General features: G+C 43.3%; 1 protein-coding gene across 22 annotated transcripts in view; it reads left to right on the top strand.

Moving 5' to 3' along the window:
- LDB2 (LIM domain binding 2) overlaps nt 1-25,385 on the top strand; it is a 345,799-nt gene that overhangs the window by 260,299 nt on the left and 60,115 nt on the right. For 21 of the 22 annotated variants that reach the window (XM_090035640.1, XM_090035639.1, XM_090035642.1 and 18 more), the window contains 3 exons: nt 11,070-11,242; nt 20,256-20,378; nt 23,640-23,723. In XM_090035640.1, coding sequence (XP_089891766.1) covers nt 11,070-11,242; nt 20,256-20,378; nt 23,640-23,723 — 380 coding nt within the window. The remainder of the gene's footprint in view (nt 1-11,069; nt 11,243-20,255; nt 20,379-23,639; nt 23,724-25,385) is intronic. The other variant, XM_090035645.1, reaches the window with a different exon arrangement.

The following is a 25,385-nucleotide window of genomic DNA, read 5'->3' as shown; positions in this document are numbered from 1 at the left end:
GCTGATGCAGTAGTTAGCCCTGACCTTCACCTGCCGGTGGCTCAGCAGGCTGCCTGACCTCTTAAAGTGGCACATACATCCAGTGCCCTGCCACACTATTCCGTACTTCCATTTTGCTTCCCATAATGATAAAAGGGTAGAAAGGAGAGTCTATTGCAACTCATTATCTGGCCAATCATTCTTCAATTAACTCTTATTTGTAACACTACTCTGTTTCTGTTGTAGCAGTGGGTATCCAAGGTGCCAGAGTAGTCTTTAAATAGGCATCTTTTATCATTTAAATAAAAATAAATGAAATAACATATTGGCTGTTCTCTCAGAGATGATAGGACTAAGACTGAGCTGTGAGGTTGCAGGCTGTATTTTATCTGCAAGGAGTGTGTTTAGGGGAATGGGTCTTTCTAATCAGCTTGTAACAGGGCACTTTGCTCCTTTAAGAGGGAACAGTCAGCCCTGTTGAGACACCAGCTGCAGGGCACTTTGATAGGCAAAGCTTTAAAAAGGTCCTAGAAATGTAAGTAACAGAGGAAGAAGTAAACTGAATTCAACTGCTTGCTATAAGAAGGGAGCCAGGCAGCTGTTTTAGAAGCCATACCTTAACAACTGCTTCTTGAAGTCCTGGGACAGGGCAGAAGTGTTTGTATTTTCTTTTGCTTGTATTTTGTTAGCTTGCTTGTTGCCTAAGTATTGTTATATCAGGGGACTGAGTGAGGAACCTCTCAGGGAGCAAAAACCTCCTGCAAAATCTTGCATCCTAGGTAACTCACCAATATAGCTATGAAGAGTTGATGAGAGTTCCCACTGTCATAAAGAAAATATATGCTGTGTTTCTGAATTAAGTAGGTTGCAAATAAGGATAGTAGAAGTGGTGAAGATGTTGCAGATATTTGAGGGGAGGAACCACATTTCCTATGGAATCAAAATTGCACGGGTTACTTTTTTGGCAAAACAAGGGTGAAGTGTAACTTAGTTAACTCAACTTGGCTGGGATACTCAGGGCCTGGAAAGTGCTTCAGATGTTATATTTTTCCACATCCTCAGTTACTTGTCAGCATCCTGACCAGGTTTAAAACTGGCAGAACAAATTAAATTGCATTTGATAGGGATGGTTTAAGAATAATGCATCCTACATTTGTGCAGGGGTTTCATCTAGATGACTGTTGAGGTCCCTTCCATGGCTGTGGGTGTGAGTTCAGTCAATCAGAGCCCAGTCCAAACTTACAGAGGATCAGAGAGGAAGAAAAGGACTTCTGCAATATTTTGAAAGATTTCATGTTATTTTGTACTTTAATTTGCAACCAGTGGTGCTATGTGAGAGAGAAGATTGGGTACTAAAACCATTACAGAAGTAGAATGATTGGACTAACTCTGTCAAGGAAGGAAGCAGATCCAGAATTTTAATAGGAAGTGAAAGCAGAAGTTTTTATGGAACCAACTCTGACCTGACTGATACAGGTGGAGCACAGCATAAAGACACGGTTGGAGTGTGGGAGTCAGCAAGATTCAGGCCATGCAGCCACAGTGTTATGATATGTTACATATGATGTTACTCATCCTGCATGTGCCGTTTTCCCACGCAACTAAGAGCAACAGCAAAGTTGATAGAACTGTTGAGCCTCAGACTACAAATATGTATGGTACAAATGTATATAAAAAAGATCTTTTTGGATTGAGTAGAAAGCATAATATGTTGATCAGTTTTCTTAATTACTTTGAGATGCTTACTTATCAAAATACAAGTGGTGCAGTTTCATGTTCTTCACCACTGTATTGTGTACAAAGTGCTCAAATGTATCGCTAGCAACTTGCATCTCATCTGAAATAGTGTGATGTAATTGATCAAGGACAGGTACAATCAACATTCAACAAAAGAAAAAAAAAACCCCTGCTAATGATTGGTTAGTGTAATCTTAACCTGTCTGATGCCAAAATGGAAGATGCTGCCATTTAAAAGAGGTGTCCCACTATGTAAAGATCTTTTCTGTTTTATTAGGTATATACTTCTTTAAATGCATTTTTTTTATTCTGTGACATTTCTGTAATGTCAGTAAAATTGTACAGATAAAATATCTATATGTAGTCTCCAATCAACCATCATTCTATTTCTTTGGATAAGTAAGTTAATAATAAAAATCTGTTATATACAGAAAGAAAATACTTGTTATATACCATAAGAAAAATCTGCTATAATTACAAAGCAAATAATGTATTTTAAATAATTTTACCTTTTAGAAGGGAAAAAAGACAAGAAGGCGAGAGGCACCAGGTTCTGTCTGTAAAAGACATGGGTAATTTAACAAGACTTGCCTACACATTTCTGATGTAGGATTTGGATTTTTATGTCCAATGAGACTTCCAGTAGATTATCTTCTGACTATCCTGTATGTCTATCAAATCTGTCACATAAATTGGAAAGTGAGTAGTTATATTTGCACAGAACTTTGGGGAAAGAGGTTAGTGAGCACTGGGCACATCTACACAGGTACAATTTACAGCACAGGAACAAAAATTACTGCATAGTACCTGGGCATGCCTGCACCATGCAGTAAATATGTCGACTTACGGTGACGTGAGCACAGGTTTGATAACTGCATCATTCAGGCATCAAAATTACATCCAATTAGTTACTGCACAGTAAGGGGTCAAGACATGTAACTAATCAGGTGTCAGTCCACTAATCCCCGATCAGTCCACACACAGCATTCATGTGCTTTAATGCCTGCATGCGTAAATGCTGGCCTATTCTTGCTTACTGCACAGTAATTTACTGCACAATAAATTTAAGCTGGTGTCAATGCACAGGTAGACACATCACCTGACAAGTAACAGCCTGCCTTTGAGCTAATTAGCTTTGCACAAATGCCACGTAGATGTGGTTAATCTGCTTCTGGTTGAGAAGGCAGTGTGTATGAAGCAGCACAGTGTTCCTGAGAGCACCACCTCTTACTGAGAGAACAGTGTTATATTTAACAATCAACATCCAGAGACTCTCTGTAGCTAGTGAGCTATAGGAAGTTAGTTTTAGAAATGGAGATTTTCATTTTTAGAAATGGAGATTTTCATTTACAAGAACACAGGTATTTCACTGCATTAATGGGGAATGATGAAGAGTATTATATGAAGCCTGACTTTTTTTTTGTGTGGCCATAAAGTATGAATTAAAGTAAACAGAAGGGTTCCTGGGATAAGCTACCTTAAAATAAAAGTTCTATATCATCTAGAATTTTGTAATTTTTCCCTACAAGTAAAAGTAAAGCTTATATATAGCTGTTTCAGAATGAAAGCATCATATAAAAATTGATGACAGAGTTTTAGGGACTACAAGGGAAACATATCCAAGGATTTATTGACATACTGTCTTATTTATAGAGCAGGTTAAGAATTAAACTAAGCTTTTTCTTCATCAGAAAAGGCTGGATTGTTAAAACTGATTTTTTTCATGAGAAATTATTAGCTTTGGCACATTTATTGCATTAAAAATGTTTCTGGGAAAAAAGTTTTGAAAGTTTTAAAGAAAAAAGTTTAGTCCTTGTAAAAAAGTTCCATTTTGAAAATTATAACAAGTGTGGTTTGAAATAACTTTTTGTTTCAAAATTTTAACTAAATATAGTAATAGATCATTAAACTTAGCATGTTTAAAATAATAAAAATGAAATGTGGCTTTTGCCATGAAGCAGAATTTGGGAGGATTATCAATTTGTGAATATTTTGAGAATCTTAAATTTCGTTCCTTATTTGGGATATGAAAAACTTTTGAAATCTTGAAAATTTTCCTGAGATGGAAAAATCATATCCTGCCCAATCATACTTGTTTAGTAGTGGAATACCTGAAAAAATAGTGAAAATAAACTTGTCTGGTACTGGCAAAACAGTATTATACAGATAGTCCTGATAAATGACAACAGCAAGCCAAAGATATGGTGGCACAAGATATGCTTTTCATTCTTCTCAGACACAGGTCACATGCCATGAAATATTTCAGCCATTCTCAAGTGATGCAGTTCCTTATTTATTTATTTATGCTTTTAATTCCTTCATGATGTTTTTATAGGAGTTACGTGATATGAAGATAATTTATAGTGGAAAGCTCCTCTCCCACTTTGTGCTTTGCTATAATGGATTAATTGATTTCTGGGTCCCTGCTTCTCCAAGGAGTATCAAATAGCCACAAGACTTCCCTGAGTGCTAGAACTGTATTTAGATCTCTAATTCACCTGAAAGCTATATGAAGTTGCAAGTAGCTAGACAGTTCTCTGTTGGTTACAGAACTGAGGAGGCTGAAAATCACGTTATTCTAGCAAATGTTGCCATTAGATTATGCACAAAAAACTAGCTTTGGATATTCCCTTGTCATAAACATGTTTATATAAGTAACTTCTACCTGTTACTAAATCCAGCTACTTTTTGTCAGTTTGGTTTGCTAACATGAATACAGAAACATTAATCCGTGATGACCTATTCTTCATGGGAGGTGGCTGGGCATTATCTGATCCTCTGTTAAGGGTGGAGGAAGCTACACATCTTTTAATGCAGGGTGTCTACATGAGATATTACGTTGCCATACCAACAAGCTACGGTGACATTGCTCATTGCTACAGCAACGTAGCATTGGCAGGCAGAAACCATGATGCCGGCACTACTGCACAGTGGCAATAAGCTATGTCTCTCAGAGACCTTCAATGCATGCTCAGATAGCAGCGGAGGAGAACAAGTGGAAAGGTTTCCTACCAGGCTACAAAATGCACTACTTGCTGCTGGAGCAGAAGGTGCCTGTTTCTGCCCCCTCCCACCTTTTCTGGATAATACCCTGCCAGTTCTTGGTGCATTTGTGTAAAGAATGCTAGATTGCACCAATATCTGCCATCCTAGCACTGGGAGGGCTCTGGGCCACCAGTGGACAGATTGAGCTCATCCTGGCACAGAACATGCACTGAAGTCTGTTCTTATTTCTTCTTATAGTGCTTCTTCTTAGGGCTTATAGTGCTATCTATTATTAAGGTTCCCTGGCAGTTTCTATAGTAAGACTCTATTTGCAGTTGCTTTACAACTTTGCCAGACTTTAACCACATGAAATAGTCCATGTTTGCTGCTTGCCTCAGGCCAGTTGTTGTTGTTGTTGTTGTTGTTTTTTCTTTGTTTCTTTTTCAGCCATAATGTTTTTACCATTTCAGAGAGTGAGGCTGGTAACAAGTATACATGTTTTGCCCATGTTAATTTTTTTTTTGTGATATTTTCCTCTTTCGTAATTTGAAGCAAAGGTTTGAAATTTGACAGAGGGTGACCTTTGTACTAGGGAGTTGCCTTTTATCTTCCCTGTGGAAGTCTGAATTTGGCCAAGTTATACATTTCTGAGACCATTACAGTTTACATATGCTCCGTAGAGATTTGCTAATGCTTAACAGTTTAAAATCTCCAAAGATTCCATTCTCACTGAGCCTGATTGAGTCTCCTAAAGCTTCTCATGCTGGCCAGGCTGTATGTTGGCCCTCTCCACAGTTCTTCAGGATTCTGCAAGACTTAGCCTCTAATGCAGGAGGGAAATAGATGGGGACAAGAAGATTGGTAAAGCTAGGACTACAGGAATGAAGAGAGAATCTGTTACTAAGATATGGAATGGAGAAACTTGGACTGGTTGGTCAAGGAGACTGTGGGGAGGTAGCAACTGATAAGGCAAGGAAACTGTCTTAGGAGCCATGGTAGGGGGAAATGAGTCATTGAGGGGAATGGGGTGGGGGAAGGCTAATCGGAAGAACATCTGGGAGAGAGGGCTGGGAGTGGCTAGAGAATGAGACTGAAATTAGGAATCAGAGGAATAGAGGAAGTGGTAAAAGCTGGAAAGGAGCTCTGGTAAGACCCCAGAGCTTGGAAAGACGACTTGGACTGGCTGGGCAAAGAGACTGTATCAGAAAGGCAGGGAGATGATGAGAAGACTAAAATTGGACGGGAAGCACAGGCTGGGAGACAGTAGAGAAGGGAGAGAGAGATTGGATGGGATTAGCTAGAAAACTGGTGTGGGAGAGGGGAAAGACATGGAAATACTGGGACTTGGACAGTGACCCTAGAGCAGAACTCTAGGAATACCTATGTGAGGCAGTGGAATTGGGATGAGAGGAAAATAGAGGTTTAGATAGTGAAACTGGATAACAAGGAGAATGAAATTGGAATAAGGCAAAGGGGAAGCAGGAAGTGGCAGCAATGGAGAAGATGGAAGGGGGGGCATGGCTAGTAGAGCTGTCCTTTCCGCTCCCTGGATATGGTGACAATGGAGTGGAGGGGGGGCCAGGCCACCAGAGCTGGCCTCACGCCTCCCCCTTGCTCCTTGGAGGTAACAGCAGTGGCGCCGAGACAGTGGGCGGGAGCGGGGTCAAGATGCTGCGGGGGGGGTGAGGCTACCAGTGCTGGCCTCAGCCTGCCCCTTCCCTCTTCCATTGTTGCTGCCTGCAGGGCCGGCTGTGGCAGTGGGGAAGTGAGGAGCAGGCCTACACATGTTCCCCCTTCTGTCTCCCCATGCTTCCACGGTGGGGAATGGGAGCAGTCCAAGACCCCAAGTGGAAGGGGGGGAGAGGGCCTGGGCCCAGCATGGGGGGGGTGGGAGGAGGACTGGGCCCATCACAGTAGGGGTGGGCCAATGCAGCAGTAGTGGGGGGATGGGAGGTCTGGGCCTGGGCCTGGGTCTGATGTGGGGGGTGTGAGAAAGGATTGGGCCCGAGGTGGGATGGAGAAATTGCTCCCTCACTCACCACCACAGCAGCGGCAAAGCACTGTTCCATTTTATTTCATCAAAACTCCTTCTCTATTTTGGCACTGTTTCGACATTTTGCCCATAGCCTATAATGGGGAAGCACAAAACAGCCTATAACTTTGTCATTTCTTGCCTGATTTAGATGAAACTTCCAGGGATAGTAGCCCCATCTGAGACCATGAAGCCCATCAAGTTTCAAGGAGATAAGTGTAGGGATTTCTGGGGTGTAGCAGGACACCAGGGTGCCTGCTACTAGCAGTAGGAATAGGGCTGCTGAAGCTCCCTGAAGCAGCACAGATGTGGGTTGCTGGGGGAACCAGGCTGGTCACATGACCAAAAAGGAGCAGGGCCAGGCATTTTTAAACAGCCGCAGGAGCAGGAGCTCTGTGGGAGAGCTGAGCAGGCTGGGTGGATGGTTGCTGCCTGACCACGCAGGCTAGCTGCAATGATGCAGGGGAAGAGAGAACCCTAAGGGAGGTATGGCTAAGAGCTGGTGTGGCACGAAGTTTATGTTGTGAGCCAGAAGGCTCCTTGTTTTGTATGTTACAGCTGTTTGGCTCATGGCTTAGTTATGCTTACACCGGAGGACTGGGTGAGGCTGTAGGGGTGCGAGGAGGCCTCACAGGAGCTCCCCTATAATCTGGGGGTTCCTAGTGCCCAGAGGGCACAGCGAGTGGTGCCGGGCGGGCACAACTGTTTGCGCCAGTGGGGTGCATATTGGGGGTGTTGACCTTGACCAGAGGACTGGGTGAGGCTGTAGGGCTACCCAGTAACGTGGGGGCTCCTGGTGCCCAGTGGGGCACAGCGAGTGGTGCCAGTGGGGCACAGCTGTTTGCGCCAGTGAGGTGTGGTGTGAGGGGGCAGGGACCCCAACCCTGAGGGCAGTGTTGGCTCCCCTTGGGGAGATGATCCCAGAGGAAGGGTCAGGGGGCCAGGCACGGGTACGGCCACCTGAGCCCCAAGGCACGAGAGGCGTGGCAGAGACCCCAAAAGGGGCAACGAGCATGAGAAGCACGGCATAGGCCCCAGAGGGGGAAAGCCCAGTAGGGCATACGACCCGGAGGAAGGGTCAAGGGGGCCAGGCACAGCTACGAGCTACCTGAGCCCCGGGCATGAGAAGCGCGAGAGACGCGATATAGGCCCAAAGGGGCCAGGGAGCGTGAGAGGTGCGGCATGGGGAACTGCACCTCAAGCAGTTGACAAGCAAAACTTGTGATGTGTGCGTGTCACGGCACAGCTGTTTTTCCATCCCTCCACCAGAGCACTGGGATTGGAAGGGACCTGAGGGAAGGATCACAGTCACTGGCCAGCAACACATGTCAATATCAGAGCAGCTTCCCCCCCCCCCCCCGCTGCCCTTCTCCTTACTTTCTGTTTCTCTGCAAGTAAGCCCAGCTTCGAAACTCAAAATGTTTTGAAACTTTCTGAATGTTTTGAGCGCTCTCGTTTCGTTTCGAGGTTGTTTTGAAGCCTTTTGTTTCATTTCACTGTTTCGAGCGCGAAATGAGTTGAAACAGCGTCCAAACAAAACACCCAGCAAACTTTCTCATGGCCCTAGTATATACTCTATATTGCTTAGTATACAGGTGAAGAAAATGTGCCTTTGCACTTTGAGCCAAATGTTTTCTGGACACCTTACCCTTCATGACTATTCCAGTAACAGCTGCACAAGATCCCTATGGAAACCACAGCAATTGCTTACCTGGAAAAGTAATAATAGGAAAGTATTGCATATATATTTCAGCTTTCTTTAATGTGTTGTAACAGCTGGATACAAAATAGAAAGCAGGGCTATGTGACCAGGCCATTTTGAGAACAACTTATAAATTGGAGTAAAAATAGCTCCATTTTATTAATATATTGCCCAAGTAAATGAATATATATTTATTGCAATCTGTAGAATTCCTGGATTTTCATATCATGGATTAACCATTCAGAGTGATTAGCAGGAAAATTAATGTATTCTAATTAGTCGTAATGGGAGCAAGAAATTAACCTGATGGCTACATTTTACGTTTTACTACATACCACACTGAGCAACACAGGAAAATTTTAGTTAAAGCTTTGGTAAAGTTTTTTTCTGACACATTGGATGCTATTTTCGCTAATTAAATTTAAAGACTATAGGAAATTTAATACATTCTTGACATATGGGTGAGTCTTTATATAAGCTTGCAGAATAGTTGTTCAAAGTGTACGTTGAATTGACAGCCACTCAGTGTATATAAATTAAATGTAAAGCAATAAAGGCATTCACAGGCATATCAAAGTGTAGTATATCCATAGAAGCTTTTAGCAAACTCTTATATATGTCTGTATTTGTCTATCTATTGTATATTTGCATTATAAACTATACAATCCAGTTGGCTGAGTCAGGCAGTTTATGATATTTTTAAAACTAATGCACAGAGTATAATCTGTTTTTACAGAACTGCTTACGTGCAAAACCTCATAGTTTTAATTCCCAGCCTCTATTCACAAATAGATTCATGTTCATGTGCAAGAAAAACTCCTATGGAAGCAATTTTAAAAAAATAATTAGCTTACATCAGACAGGTAAGAGGCATGAACTCAGTAGGCTGAGCAGAGAAGAAAAAGCAATGGGCTAACGAGTTCTAATCTTGGCTATCATAATTGATTTCTTTGTTGCCTTCCATTTATCTGTCTTGTTTTCTCCCTCTGTAATATGGAGAGAGATTTTACTTACCTACCACTCATGGGTGTTGTGGATTAATTAACATTTGCAAAGTATTTTTCAGATAAAAATCAACATCCTATAACCTCAAATTATTAATGAGCACTTCTAAAAATACAGCGTTGGTCTATTGCAAATGAACATATTGTCTTGATGTACTGGCCTGCTGATGCTAGCCAAATTTACCTGCAGAAATATAATAGGAAAACATCAGTTGCCTATAAAAATTTTCTCTTTTATGTCCAAATGGTGCTAATAGTTAATGCAAATGGCAAAGTCCTCAGAGGCCCAGTACTATATAATTTAAACTAAATTCTGCAGTCTGTATTTAAAACTGCTAATGATTTCAATGAGTAATGATTTCCCTAAGTAAGCACTTTGGGATTTGAACCTTGGAGTCCATTCTTGGGATTTAAGAAACTCATGCAGGCTGGTGTGTCAGTTTAATCTCTTTTATATCAGGCCCATCTTCATGGTATTTGAGTGACTATTCATTGGGTGCTGACAGAAGTGACTGTTTGTCATACAAATTGGGCCCCTGAAGCACTCTACAGCCATGCACTGACAGAGGTGCACAGCTGCAGAACACTGAAAGTATGCCCAATCATGTGACAGTCTGAACCCTTATTACATTTGAGGGTTCAAAGGAAGCACTCCAAACTGAAGTTCCTTCATTAATGTCTGTTAGCATGCATCAGCCCAGGCCAGCCCTGCCCCTAAGGCTGTCTTCAGAATAGAAGGAGAGAAAGGAGGGGAGGTTGTTCCATCTGGGGTTTGCCCAGCTTGCACTGCACTGGGATGGGTGGATTGGAGCCTCCCAGAAGAGGCACAGCCCAGACTAAGATCCATCTGCTCCATCCCCCCACTTCCATTCTGAAGACCACACTAGAGCTGGGAAGCGGGAGCGGTGGGGCTGGGGCAGAGCAGGCATGAAGCTGCTGCAAACTGGAGCTCTATTGCCAAACCCCCCGGACCCAACAGCCAATATGTTGGATTTAGGGGAATGCTGTAACTCAAGGCATTCAAGTTACAGCAGGGAGTTGCACATCTGTCAGCATCCATTGTTTCTAGCTTTAATAAGCAACTTCAGCTGAGTTAGATGGGCTCTGATGCTGTCACCCACGAGGCTTTATATATTGTTGCCTATTGTCAGGCCATTTTTCCATCTTCATTATTTTAATTGTTCTGCAATAGCCTTCTCTCCATTCAGCCTGTATCACATCTGCAGAATGCGTTCATTCTGTCTTTGTATGTTAACATATTTTTCAATGAACACAAACACACGTTTATTTAAGGATAACATCCAACTTTTAATCAATATTTACATAATATGGTTTCTTTGTAATAATAACTTTAGAGCATCTACAATAACCTTCAAACCTTCATAAATGGAGAAGATTCTTTACTAACAGTAAAAAACAAAAAAACTACTGAATTCACTGATTTCAGTGGGAATGGGAGCAATGCCTACTTAACAGAGAAACCAGAGAATATGTATTATGTTCTTTGAATAAAAGTTTACTTTGGTGATTTCATTTTATTTCAAGTTATTCATGTTATATTAATACTTAATATAAGAAATGGTTTAAGATTTAATAACAGAGAGAATTCTGCTTTATATTTTCCTTACAGCAATTGGAAGGACTCTCATTCCTCGTTACTTTAGCACTGTCTTTGAAGGAGGTGTAACAGACCTGTATTACATTCTCAAGCACTCAAAAGAGTCCTACCACAACTCATCTATCACAGTGGACTGTGATCAATGCACCATGGTCACTCAGCATGGAAAACCTATGTTTACCAAGGTAACAGGGAAAACTTGGTTGCTTTGCTTGGCTTTCTTTTCAGTGTATACTGAAGGATAATAACTATGGGGGGGTTTTTCCTGCAAGACTGATTTTTATTTCTGAAATATTGGGCATTTGCTGCTCTTTAATAATTTGTTATATTCCTTCATTTTATATTAATTATATTTGACAGTTTTGTGGTGACTCTTTCAAGTCTTTTTAGGGAGCTTGGAAGAGAAGGCGCATAAAACTAAGCCACAAGAGCCACCAAACTTATGGGAACTGTGATTCAGTGGCATGTCTACCCTTTTCTCATGTTTTTAAACCATACTGAATGCTTACATTATTAGTATATAACATTTCAGTTGATATTCTCAATTGATCTATGAAGAGTTGAATCCAAAGTGCATTGACATGTGTAGAAGGATTGATTAGGCCCTCTGTACGTATCCACTGCTTCTGATTCTGCAGTGAATTTTCTTCATGCTTTGGCCTCTTTTCAGTTTGCAGCTGATTTGTGTAATTAGGATACTTACAAAAAGAGAGACCAAGCAAGAAGAATAGCAGGTGGACATAACAGATGAAAATAAAATTCCTATGTACTTATATGATGCACTTCAATGGAAAAATTACAATAGTCATTATTTGGAGTAGAAATCAGTGTTTTTGCTTTTTAAATCAGGGGCCTTTATCAGAGCCTTTAGGGAACAGTTAAATTAATTCCCTGTTTGAGAGAGTGTCGGGGTTTGGTCATGTGAAACTTGTTTTAGCTGATTGCACTGACTCTTTGCCTGCCACACTCATATGCTTTTTCCAAAGTATTTGATGGTCATTGGGTCTAGGGACAGACATTACACACAAACCGGTTTAAGTGATCAGAAACTGGTATAAACCTGTAAAAGAACAGATGTTTAGTGCTTATAAACCAGTTTGAAAATGGCTGAAACTGGTTTGAGATAAACCTGGTTGAATGTAGTATCAGACTTAACTGATTTGGGTCAAACTGGTTTATGCAATGTCTGACCCAGACCCCTTCCTGGTTTAAGATAAATTAAACTCCCCCAGCATCTTGGCATGCTCTCTGGGCTGGGCGGGGCTCTCTGCTCTACAGCAGGGCTGGCCCCTCCCCTCTGCTCCCTGGCTGGAGCTCTGGCAGGGACTGCAGGCTACTCATCCCCCCCCACTACTCCCTGCTAAGCAGGAATTCCTCCCTTCCCTCTGCCTTGCAGAAAGGTGTCTGTGTATTAGTTAGTAGACCACATGCTGGCTATGGTCCATGCTGAATCAAAAGGAAGAATCAACAGTCCCTCTGTTGTTTTCTTGATGGGGTGATAAACACAGTTATCAATTCCTTGCTGGGTTAATTAGAGCATCCTGCCGGGGCCTGGTCATGCCTCCCCCTCAGCTCAGTTCTGTGCAAGGGAAGAGAGGGCTGCTTTAGTGCCTCCTGGCCACTGCAGGCATGTGCCTGAATTTCTGGGATGTCTGTGCAGTTGCAAAGTGATTCAGCCTAGCCAGATTAAATTAACCTGCAAAGATGGAATCAATTCAGGCTCAGGCTTTTTGAATATCTGTCCCTAGCCTGGGAGAGAGTTATTTATGTGCAGGGCAGTAGTAACTTACAGTGCCTGTATGTGTGAGAAATTTTCCCCCCTACCCTCCTCCTTGAGAAAGGAGATAAAATATTATTGCTCCTTTGCCCCTCTGCATGACTGCCAAACACATGTCTGTGTCATTCCTCCCCCTAATGGTAAACTTGGCCCAAGAGCTGAGTAACGGTTAGTTGGTTGACTGTAATATAGAGAGAAGCAAAACTTTGAAACCCTTAGTTTGGTACCCAGTAAATAAGAAGCAGACTTTCACCAATTTAATTAATTTGTTTTCATTGTCAGCATGGTCTGTTATAGAGCTGTTTCTTCAGAGAGAAAAACAGCACCTAGCTGAAACAAAATCAAAGGTGAAACAGGACTGAAATTGACCCTAGGCTCAACGCTTATGTTTAGAATCAAGTATTTGCAGGACCAGGGTCTTAGTGACACTACACATGCCCCATAAGGAAGCTTATGTTGTGGCTTGTAATATAAACTCCGTATACTTAAGTAGAAAGCTCACTCAGAGTGTGTCTACACCAGACACTTTACTGTGCATTAGACTAATGTGCAGTAGAGCATCACCATCTACACATGTGCAGCAGGTACTGCACAGTATATTAGTCTAATAGTCTGTTTTCTAGTACCTGTAGATTTATGCTGTACATTCATTCCTGGAGAATGGCGCATAAATCAAATTCACATAAAGTGAACTCACTTTACAAGGTAACAAATAGGGATAGGTTGAAATGGTAAGGGAGGAAGAGGGAGTGAGGCTGGGGCTAGGAAAGGGGCAAGGGGAGGGGTGCTGCTCCCGGGGCTGCACAAGGCAGCAAAGCAGAGGGAACAGAGTGGCCCTGGGAGTGGCTGGTGCCAGCTGCCTGAAGCTGCTGGGCTGCACCGTGCTCTGCCTGTCCCCACTCACTGCTGCTCCTGGGCTGCGCTATGCCCTGGTGCAGGGAGCTGGTGTCAGCTGCTCCCAGGGCTGCTGCAGATGGGCTGGGGTTAATGCCACCCATTGCTCCGCTTCTCCGCATTCACGCCAGCCCGTGCTAGAGCGGCCCCAGGAGCAGCCAACACCAGCTGCCTCCACCATGGCACGGTGCAGCCCAGGAGCTGGGTTGAACCCAGGTGCAGGGGGACAGGTGGAGCACAGTGCAGCTTATTGGCTGCAGGCAGCTGGTGCCAGCCACTCTTGGAGACACTGCAGCCGGGGATGGGGTGAGTGGGGCCATAGCCCTTTCTCCTCCCCACCACAGACTTACCTGCTTGGGGGGGAGGGGCATCAAAGCTGCTCATATAAGAGTTAATTTACCCCGCATATAACGAATTATGGGTCTAAATATGTTCATCGCATAAGAGCGAATTTGCATATAAAGAACCCACATAAATCGAGGGAAACCTGTACTAGAAAAACAGTGCAGTAACTAAGATGATATACTGCACATGTGGATGCTAACTGGGAACAAATTGTTCCTGGTCAGTCTAGGCAGCAGTGGGCCACAGGGGCCAGTGAGATGCTGCCTGCCAGCCACATAGAGATCTGGCTGCTGAGAAGCTACCTCCTAGCCGTAAGGAGATTGGGACCCCTCCTGATCTCGATGTAGCTGGCACAGCTCTCCCCCTGCCCTCTGGAGCTTAGGGCTAAGCCCCTGTGCTCTTTGCCAGTCAGGGGCTAGAACCCAGGGGAACCAGGAACTCCTGCTGGTTGCTGCAGAGGGGCAGAGAATGGCAGGAGCTGCCCTGGACTGGGCTGCTCCTTGTTGTGCTCAGTTTGCTCCCAGTGGGGATGCACATGTAGACATGCACCAGGGAGCACTTTAATGAGCCTGAATTATCTGCCCAGAAAATTCAGGTGCATTGATTGCACATGTAGATGCATTGACAGAGATCCAACCTGGGCTTCTGAAAAAAAATTGAGATGCTTTGAATATTTGTAGATTGCAAGCATGACTTTTCTTAGAAAAATAACATTTGACATAAGATATCTTAAGTATGTGGAATAAGGGAGGACAGAGGGGGAAATAATTTATCCTATTCTAAAATGAATTAGTGGCCTTCAAATGTGTATTCATGGCTTCCAGTGAAGTCACCACAAGAACATATGCCCACCATAATTACTCTGGGAAGAATTTTACCTTTGTGGCACTTATACACTGGATCAAATTCAAACCTTCTGTAACAGGTATCACTAAATTAAATTTAATTTGCTTATGCACAGTATATCAAATTTTGGCCTGCAAGGTTGTTTCTTTTTTTCTTTCTTCAGTAAGTTCTTCATAGATGCCAACATACTAAACACACAGCACTTGTTTGACATGAGCTTTGATCTGATGAGCAATCCATAAGCTTAACATTCTCTAAGTAGATTTTAATACAATAAGCTCGACATTTGTTAGTTTGTTAATTATTTAGCTTTGTTAATTTATTATATCAAGAGTCCAGAGCTGTTCATTATGTTTTGGGGTTTTTTTTACATTTTCTTGTTAAGTCAACTTATTAGTCAGTATTAAGCAAATATGTGATAGACCATTTTCAAATTCTTGTATAAGCAAAGTAACAGTGCAGAGTTAATACATGTCTAAGCACATGAGTAGTTCAAATTGACTTTAGGGGAATAGGTACCTTAAAGGGAGGCATATGCTTACATTTCTTGATTTAATGTATAAATAAAAGCTGCATTTGAAAAGAAATCAAAGGAAATAACAGATATCTTCTAGGTGGTTAAGGATATGACTGAAAACCTATAAAAGAAAGAAAATGTGTTCAGGATTGACAGGTGCAATTGGTAGTTTTGCTGCTGACTTTTATGATAAGAAGATCAAGTTCCTGTAATCCAAGTCACCCAGGCTGATTCACCTTAGTGTGTGTTCCAGTTTGGGCTTTTTTTCCCCCACTCAAAATCACTGAGGAGTGCTCTTACAGAATTTATCTAGGTCCTTACACTAAATTTTATATGGCAGTTGGATTGTTATTTTAGTGTTGATGATTTTTGCTTTTCCTTCTAGCCTCACAAAATTAAAACTGTACTACCAGAAAATCTTAATATGTGGGCATGGCTACTTATGTCCCTGATGTGCAGTTGATACCGTGCAATCATTTAGTACTTGCTAAAGCAGTGGAGCTCCATGCTTTAGCAAGTACTAAATGACTGTGCAGTCCCCTCTGTACAGTCCCAGCGGCACACGGGTCACTTTCAACCCTACTGCGCAGTAGCAGCAGCATCACAGTTAGTGCCTACCGATGATGTAGCTCATCGCTATGGTGATGTAGCATCTCATGTAGATGCACCCTGAATGTACCTGTTGTTAGGCTGTATTTGTTCCCTGTGATTGAAAATGAACCAGTCATCTGTAGTGTACAAGGATAGCATGGAAACTAGCTTCATGATTTTTTTAAATGTTGCTGAATTTTTTGTTTTATGCATTCATATACTCATTACATTATGTCTTATGTAAAAGGGACAGATTTAAGAAATGGTCATTAATAAAAGCTGAATAGGAAAAAAAGTTTACATTATTTTGGAAAAAATCAATATTCTGTCCAACAGAAAGCAATATTGGATTTTTTTCCTGGGTGCAAGTGCCTGAATGTCCTACAATTAATCAAAGCAATGAAAGGGTTAAATAGCTATTGGTTAGTTTGAGAAATGTTCTTTTTTAGTTTTCTTTTTCCTGGCCTAGTCTAGAGCAATCACGTGACAGACTGAATGCCTGCCAGCCTCTTTCTTGTTGATCCTCTGGAGACCATCTGTGCTGGGGGCATTGATTAGAGTGTCTGCTGGGATTACATCTTTTCTGTTGCCATGCCAACTAATCAGCTGATTTTGGTTACCACAGAAACAAAATGTCAGAGCTCACAGTACGGTAACATGAATTCAGCACAACAGAAAATGTTTTCTTAATTGGAGACCCTTTTGATTTTGGATTCTATATGAAAGACAGTCTTTTTTAAGGCCAATTTAAAATAAGAACTATGTTAATTTTATTGACTAGAAGCAATGTATAAAGTTCTTCTGTACATGGAGAAATTAAATTCCTTTATAAGATGTGTAAATTTTTACTACTGTGAAATGAGGTATGTCTTCCAGTTTTTCTGTAGTAATTTGTTTGTCATTTAAAATAAATTCTGTTAAGAACTGTTTCTTCGAGGTTCATGGAAGACATATTTGTGAGCTATGATATATTAGAAATTAGAAACATGAAATACATTAATGTAAAACGGGCAGAATCCTTGCCCTTAGAACAGTTATACCAAGAGGCTGGGGGATATAGGTAAGTGAGTGGATGGGTGTTTGCTCATGAAATGTTTAATTCTAGTGAAAGTAATGGGGAAATCAGAGTCAAACAGGTCAGTGAGTTCTGCATGTACCATCAGCCATGCAAAGGAAGTTGAAGGCATGAATAAGGTAGATCAATCAGGAGAGACAAGGACCTGTTGCAAGTTCCTTCTTACTAGACCTAAAACTTCTTGTACATACAGTGTGCCTGGTTACATGGCAAAAGGTAGTTTTGAACAGCATGCAAAAGCAGGTCAAAACTATGAAGAGGCATGGTGCTGCCCTCAGAAGAATAACTAACCAAAGAAGTTGTGTTGTAAAACTAGCAACTATATAAATCTGAGTCTGTTTGTATCTCAATGTGTTCACCAGACTAAAGAGAAATCTAGCATGCCAGGCTCTTAATTAAGGTAATATGTGATTATTGTTTCAGAAGAAAATCTGATTGTAATAGAAGTTTATGCAATTTAAGTGTCTGTTTTCTATATTGTTAGGACATTTCACTAATTACTGTCTGCATCTTTTCATTATACACTGCGCTGCAGGTTCTCTCTGTTGTACTAGCCTCTAACAGGTGTTATGAAACCAAATTCCTATATCTTTTTTTTTTTTGTCAGGAATAATGTATTACCAGCTCATCTAATACATATGGGACACATCTACACGTGCATTAATGTGAACCAATAGACTCCAGAGCTTATTGCTTCAGAGTTTATTGCTCCCGGGCATGTTGTTTGAACGTGTGCCTGGGACCACAGCATGGTGAACCAGGTCGGAGCAGACCCGGCTGGCAGGGAGCCCTGTGGGTGAGCCTACCTGCCCAGAGCTGCTTCTCCCTGGCTCAGTGTGCTGCAGAGGGACTGCTGGGGTATGGGAGTGGTCCAGTGTGGGGCTAGCCAGCAGGAAGCCCCTGCACTAAAGCACCTTTATGTCCCGGCCAGCTGGGGCAATGTCTGCACATGCACTGCTGTGAAATAAAAACTCTGCAGCAAGATACTACTTGTTTTTACAAGTTAGTTTACTCCAGCATATAAGGGGTGCACGTGTAGATGCATGACGTTTACTGAGGAACTAATTAGTCTACTTGGGTACTTGTACACACTATGAAAATTGGACTTTTTTGCGATTTTAATTGCATCACACTGTACACGTGCAGGATTTTTTTATGATTTAAATGAGTTTGCTATGTTTTAAACTAAACCACATCTGCATATAGTTTAGTTAGCACTTTACCTATTTGTAACATTGCAACCTTTGACAGCTCTTCCCCCAGCCTCAAGAGAGGCGGGTTGAAGGCAGAAGCAGTGAGGGGCCCAATCCTTTTTGTTTTTCCATGGAGCCTGCCAGGGTCAAGCCAAGGGGCAAGCTGCCAGTCGACGAAGCAGCCCCTGAGCTGCAGAGGTCCCCGGTCCTTCCTTCCATGGTGGCGGCACTCCCTGGGGCCACCTGGGTGGGCTGCTAGGGGACTGATGCTGCCCCAGCTTGGGTGCTGCTTGCCATGTGGGTGTGGGAAAGAGTTGGATCCAGCAGGTGCTGCCTGCGAGCTGGGGCAGCACCCATGCAGCTAGCACCCCACCCAGACAGCCCCAGAAGGCACCACTGCCAAGGAGGGAAGGACCAGGTTCCTCTGCAGCACAGGGGCTATGTGGCCCGGGAGCACCTCACGCGGACAGGCTCCACTGAGGGAGAAGAAGAAAAAAAAGCAGTGAGAGGCATTCTCTCTTTTTCCACAGAGCCTGCCCGCCTCTCCCACAGCCGGGGGGCTAGCTGTCAGTGGGCCCTGCGCTGCAGGGGGCCCCAGACCTTCCCTTTGAGGTGGTAGCACCCCCAGGTGACACCCGCCTACTAGCAGCCCACTCAGACAGCCCCAGGGGGCACCACTGCCACAGAGGGAAGGACTGGGGACCCCACAGCTCAGGGGCCACTTAGCCAACTGGCAGTTCACCCCCTGGCTGTGGGCAGACTGTGCAAAAAAAAAAGGATCGGGCCCTTCATTGTAACACTGATGGAAGCCCCTAAATCGCAATTAAAAACCCACCATTTCAATTTAGGGAACTAAACCCCTGTCACATGTACAAGTGGCCCTCTGTAGTAAATGTCTCGTGTAGATGCACGTACAGTGATTTTTTTTTTTTTTTTTTGGGACACACTAGCCAAGGCACCATGCAAAGGTGTATGTTTATGCACCCTAATGAAGGCTCAATTTACAACATACTCAGATACTTCATTCCCTGCAGATAAGGTTTTGGGCAGTTCTTTGAAAGCCACCAACTTTCCCTCCTTTCCCCTGTAATGCTTTTATCCCTCCCTCTGTGTCTCTCTCTTCTTGTCTCTTCTCTTGTTCATTTCTGCATAAATCATGCAGTTCTGGGGACAGCTCACATGCACAGGACAGCAAGATCAGGCAGCAGCCTACCTGCCTAAGATTCCTTTCTCTCTTCCCGCAACATTTGACTCTGCTGCAATGGTAGTCATGATTCAGCTCCAAGGAACATCCAGTGCACACACCATCACAAATCATTCTGGTTGGTATTAAATCCACTGGGGATGGGAAAGGTGATAGCTAGTTGATACAAAAGAAAGAAAATGAGAGAAGAAATACTAATGAAAAATAAAAAGCAGAAAACACCACATTAAAAGGTAAGAGGATGGAAAAGGACAAAAAAAAAAAAAAAAAAGGATTGGCAGCAGCTCTGCAGGGGCACGGTGTACTCTTCACTGGATACAATGCAACGCGTACACCGAGTGGAGCGCTAGGGAGGATCAGACAAAAAAAATGGTTGGGGACTGACTGGTTCAGCAGTTTAACATCAAGAATGCACAACTGCACCTCAGCCACCTGTAGTGAAGGGTTTACTGTCATTAATTAGTAGTAGTGATTCAATAGGGGAACTGAAATGATGCAATAAATAATAATTAAAGCACATAATGCTATAAAGTCTATCATAATGAGTTATTGTCTCCACTATAAAGCCTATATTGAGTTACTTACACTCATTTTTTTTTTTCTGGAGAAGGAAAAACAATTAACCCAATGATGTTGAACCATATAATACTGATAATATTTTGGTACTTAGTTTAAGTGAATGAAAATACCATAATTTGTTGGGGGTTGGGAGCAGGAACATTCCTGGAAGTTTTTATTTCTTCTGTTCAATTCTAGGTATGCACAGAAGGGCGTCTTATTTTGGAATTTACATTTGATGATCTAATGAGAATAAAAACATGGCACTTTACCATTAGACAGTACAGAGAATTAGTCCCACGCAGCATTCTAGCCATGCATGTAAGTAATCCTTTTTTTCACTTGACCTAATACAAACTGATAAGATTATGGTTTTAAAGAACTCAAGCAAATTTCACACCCAAGGCAATTAACTATAAATATTTTGTTTTGCCTACAACCACATTTATTTGCAAATTCTTTCATCACTCTCTATTGTTTCTCAGTGTTTCCCATAAGGCTATATTGTAACTATGTTTTTCTTATTATTTTAGATTTTCATTTCACTTTAACACTTTTTTTCTTGAATCCCGTTTTGTCACTCTGGTTTGTATAGTAGGTTTTGGCTTCAAGTCATACTCTGCTGACATTTGTGGACTTTCCTCAATATTGCTGAAAGCTGGCTTTGGTCCTTCAGCAATTTAAAACTGATTTTTATCCTCTCAGATAGATAAAGTGAATATATTGTTGGTAGAACCGAGTCCAAAACAAAACTTTGGGTCCCTCATCAAGATTTGATTTTCACGTTTAGAGTACTTGTTCTACAAAGGGAAAAAACTACACCTTATATTACTTACACACTGTGCAGACCTCAGTAGCAACATTACAATCTGAATTTTTAGCTTAGTTTCTTTTTTTTAAATGAAATAGTCAAGTGGAACATTAAAATCCCAAAAAAATGCTGCAGCAAGTTGAAGTGCAGATATATTTAGCATAAAATATATAGCATAATTTGCATCAATTGGAGAAAATAGAATACACTGATGAGAAACAAATGCTAATATTAGTTTCAGTTCAGAACTTTCTGGGTGCTGAGCACTATACAGCCATAGAAATCAGTGAAGCTCCATGCAGGTCCAACAGTCCACTTGCACAAAATGAATTGCAAGGTGAGGGCCAAATGGATTTAAAGCATCAGTAGGTGCAGGTAAGTGCTGAGTGAATTTTTTAAAAACACTTAAGCATTTCATCCGCTTTAAAAAACACCACTGAGGACCTTTCAGCCTATGGACCTCATCTAGCAAAAATGCCAGTGCAGACTCGCCATCAGTGAAACTGAGAGTTTTCAGGATTAGTTAGTCACTTAAAGCAAAAGTGTGAAACTCATTGAGTTGGCCAGTCAGATCCAGACCACACAGCTTCTCACAGCTGCTGCTAGAGCTGCTCTGTCAGCCTGGCCTGTATGCAGGGGTTAATGACACCAATGCTTGTTCACCTGCTTCTGATTTACCACCCCAGTGGGGATCACAAACTGGAAAGCTGGTTGAGTGGCGGTGGCATTAATCTCATAGATGTTGACCCCTAACACAACAACTTTGGCAGCAGTTCTGAGAAACTCTGCAAGCCAGTTAACCCACCCCTGCAGACTAGATCTGGGCAATGGCCATATGGTTCGCACTCCTTTTGATAAATGACAAAAAATCTTACAACTGGGTCAGCCAAAAGCCATGTACAGACATTCGGGGAACAGGCAGAAGTGACAATTTTCACCAGATCTGGCCACAGAAAGCAGTTTATAGCTGTGACCAAATACAAGTACACAGCTTCAGACAGCTTCAAAAACGACCAATTGGGTGAAAATCTGAATGCTCATTGTGTGAGGGGTCAGACGAAGACATTTCAAAACAGAGCATCTTCTGTAAGTTCTGTCTGCATTGTGAGGGTGGAAAGGGAGGAAGAAGTTTGGTCTGGGGGGTTTCCAGCCCCCACTGGAGGGTGCAGTTGGGTGTATTGGAGCCCCCCTGAGGTGTGGGGGCTCCAGTACATCCACATCACACTCCAGCACTGGGTAGAGAACCCCTAGAATGAGCTACCTCTCCTTCTTTCCCCCTCCCATTCTGAAATGGGGGTAACCTGGGAGAGAGAGAGAGGGCCATTGCCAGAGGAAACGGGCTGCAGGCTTGCCACCACCAGCTAGATTCCTCTCCCCCTGGAACCAGGAGCGGACTTCTGTTTGGTCCAGGGAGTCGTTGCAATTCAGAATGCTTCCTGCTAAGTGTTCTTAGTTGCAGTGGGGAGCTGCACTTCTGTCCGTACCCTTGCTTTCTCTTGGGAGAATCACTAAATGAAACCACAAGCACGCAGACGTTTGGGGCTTTTCTCTAAAAGCAAAAATGGCCACTCCAGGAAGACAAAAACTCAGTAACAGCCAGGGTTAAATCACTCCTAGGAGAGTTTCTTCTGGAAGAGTGAATGTCTATACATGTTCTCTTCTGAGAGAAGCTATAGCTGTCTTCCAGCATCCCAGGGTCCCTCCTCTCACTCACAAGGCAGTGTGTTATTCACTGAACTCTGCTGCTCCAGTGATCAGGGAAGGGAACATACCTGCTTCATAGTCCCCACATTATGCTACAGGGAGGCACAGACAGTCTGGGTAGTCAGTCAGAACTGTCCTGTCCACTCCTGACTTTGTCTCCAAGCCAACTGACAGAGTCTGTAGAGCACACTGAGTTGTGTTCACAGAGTCTCCCTGACTGCATAGTATCAGCACTGCAAGCTCTCTGCTCTTTGGGGCTTTGCATTCAAATGCTTGTTCAGGTATGTCCAGGTAAGTTTTCCTACAAGGAAAACAAACCCGGGAGAATTCTCCCAGATTACTTGAATGTGCGTATGCAGACAAAATCAGCATGTATTGTTTTTAAGAACAGGGTGTGTTCCAGGATTATGCTTATTTAAAATGATTTTAAGGCAGAAGGATGGTTTCATGGTTAAAGCCCTGGGCTGGGTCTCAGGTGTTAGCAGTTCAGTTTTTGATTCTGTCACTGACTTCCCCCATGACTTTGGGAAAATATCTTAGCCCCACAGTTCAGCAAGGTACTTCAGCCTATGCTTATGTTCAATCACATGAATAAAAACATGGAAGGCACATACTGAAATATGTTATCGGGGGGGTGCTAATCTGTTTTCTTTTATCCTTCATCTTCCTCATTTGTGTGAACCCTCTATCTGGAGGTGATGGCTCTCACACAGTCTGCTGCTTTTAAAAGGAGCTTCTTTTACTTCAGTTGTTTTTTTACACAGGCACGCTAGTCTGGCCGTATGCTATCTACTAGAAGATCAGGGTCTCAGCAGACCCTCAGATGAGCTGGATCAGAAAATGTTTTGTAAAAACCAACAGAAATGGACTTTATCCTACAGCAAATTAGTGTTACTTAATATTTTCCAGTTTCATCTGAGGACCTCAGCAGTGATTTTATTTATTCTACTTTTAAATTTGGCCTTAAAATGTGCATTTCTCACAAGACTGACTGCCCCCCTCAAACAAAACAAAAACAACTACAAATTAAAAAGCAAGTGAAAATTTCCTTTTTCTTCCCTGCTTAGGCACAAGACCCTCAGGTGCTGGAGCAGCTGTCCAAAAACATCACCCGAATGGGTCTGACAAACTTCACCCTCAACTACCTCAGGGTAAGTGATACTATACTTGAGGATTATTGTGAGTAATGTTTTAAAAGGTTACAATCATCTTTGGGGAAGCCAAAGTAACAAAAATAGAGCACAAGCTAATCGGTGTTTGTAATTAAGAAAACAATGAAGAAAATAGTGATGCCCTATTAAAGGGAATAGGAGTTCTGTCATTAGTTTGCAAGAAATCAGGATGAGCTCCCTTGTTTTTCATGAACTTTTTAAACTTTGGATAATTTGACTGGATTTGTTGCCTGTAAGCTAGAAATTCTTCATCCTCTCTTGCTAAAATTTCAGATTTTCTTCCTCTCTCCAATTCACTTTTTTGAGTCAATTACAGCAAGTTCTTACCACCATCCACTAGTTTCCTCCTCTTTTCCACCTCTCTCAGTAAGATTCAGGACTGGGAGGAAGGAAAGTTTTGGCTATGAAGGCAGCAGTACCCTCTAAGCATCCATTCTGCTTTTTGCTCCTGAGAACATGAGTTGTTTCTTCAGCTTTGCATTGAATTGACTGTAATTTGTATGTTTAAATATGCATTTGTTCTCATTGCTTTTTGACCCTTGAAGTGCATTCAAAGTTTAGAACTTTATTTTTATTTTTGAAAGTATTCCCTTGTGTGGATGTACGGTGCACATACTAAAATGTGAGTCTGGACAGTTCATATTTTGTAGTTAGCATGTTGTCACGGGGTGGGGCCCGCGACCGGCCGTGAGCTCGCTAGCGCCCCCTTGCCGTGCCAATTAGGGTGATCCGGCACCCTCTACTCGCCTGCCACGTCTTTGCTGTTGAGGTTCCGAATGGGAGGCTGCCTATTTACCCCTATGACACCTTGCTGGGATCACCTCCGTTCCAAAGTGGGGTACCCTCACCCCAGCCTTATGGGCCAATGCGTGCCTCCAAACCTCCCCTTTAGCACACCCCAAGCCTTGCAGCTGTTCCTTGGGATGTTGTGCGGTCCCTCTCCACTCGGGTGCTCTCTCTCCTTCTCGGGCACCCTGGGCTCCTCACCCGCCTGGCGCCCCTGGGCCGGGCTCCTATGCACCGGCCTGCTCCTGGCGCCCCCGGGCCTGTCTCGCCAATGTCCAGCTACTACCGGCACCCCTGGGCCTGGCACATAGCCGCCGCCCTAGCTCCTCTCGCCCCTCTCGGGGTCTCTGCCGCGCTCTCCACACTTGCGGCCCCTCTTGGGGTCTCTGACCGCGCTCACCGCGCCTCTTGCCCACTCTGGGGCCTGTACCGCGTTCACCGCACCTCTCACCCACTCTAGGGCCTGTACCGCGCTCACCGCACCTGCTGCCCTGCTCTTGGGCCTTGCCTTCTCTAGGGCCCACGCCGCGCTTCCTGCGGCCATTGCCTAGCCTCTGGGCCTGCGCCACACTCTCTCTGCGCGCTCTCTCTGGCCCCTCTGGGGCCTTGCCCTCTCTAGGGCCCACGCCACGCTCTCCGCGGCGGTTGCCCTCCTCCCGGGCCTATACCGCGCTCTACGCTCTTGGGGCTCAGGTGGCCGCCGCCGTGCCTGGCCCCCTTGACCCTTCTCTGGGTCTCTTGCCTTCTGGGCAAACACCGCGCGTCTCTCTGGCACAACCCGTGCCTCTCCGGTGCAACTGTAGTGCCCTGCTAGCACTGTGCCCTTACTGGGCACTGGGGACCCCCAAGCTGCTG

The sequence above is a fragment of the Crocodylus siamensis genome, chromosome 2, assembly GCF_052110815.1.
Source record: "Crocodylus siamensis isolate JL-2025a chromosome 2, ASM5211081v1, whole genome shotgun sequence".
Lineage (NCBI taxonomy): Eukaryota > Metazoa > Chordata > Crocodylia > Crocodylidae > Crocodylus > Crocodylus siamensis.
The sequence above is the reverse complement of the archived record's forward strand: the minus strand, read 5'-3'. Positions and strand labels throughout refer to the sequence as shown.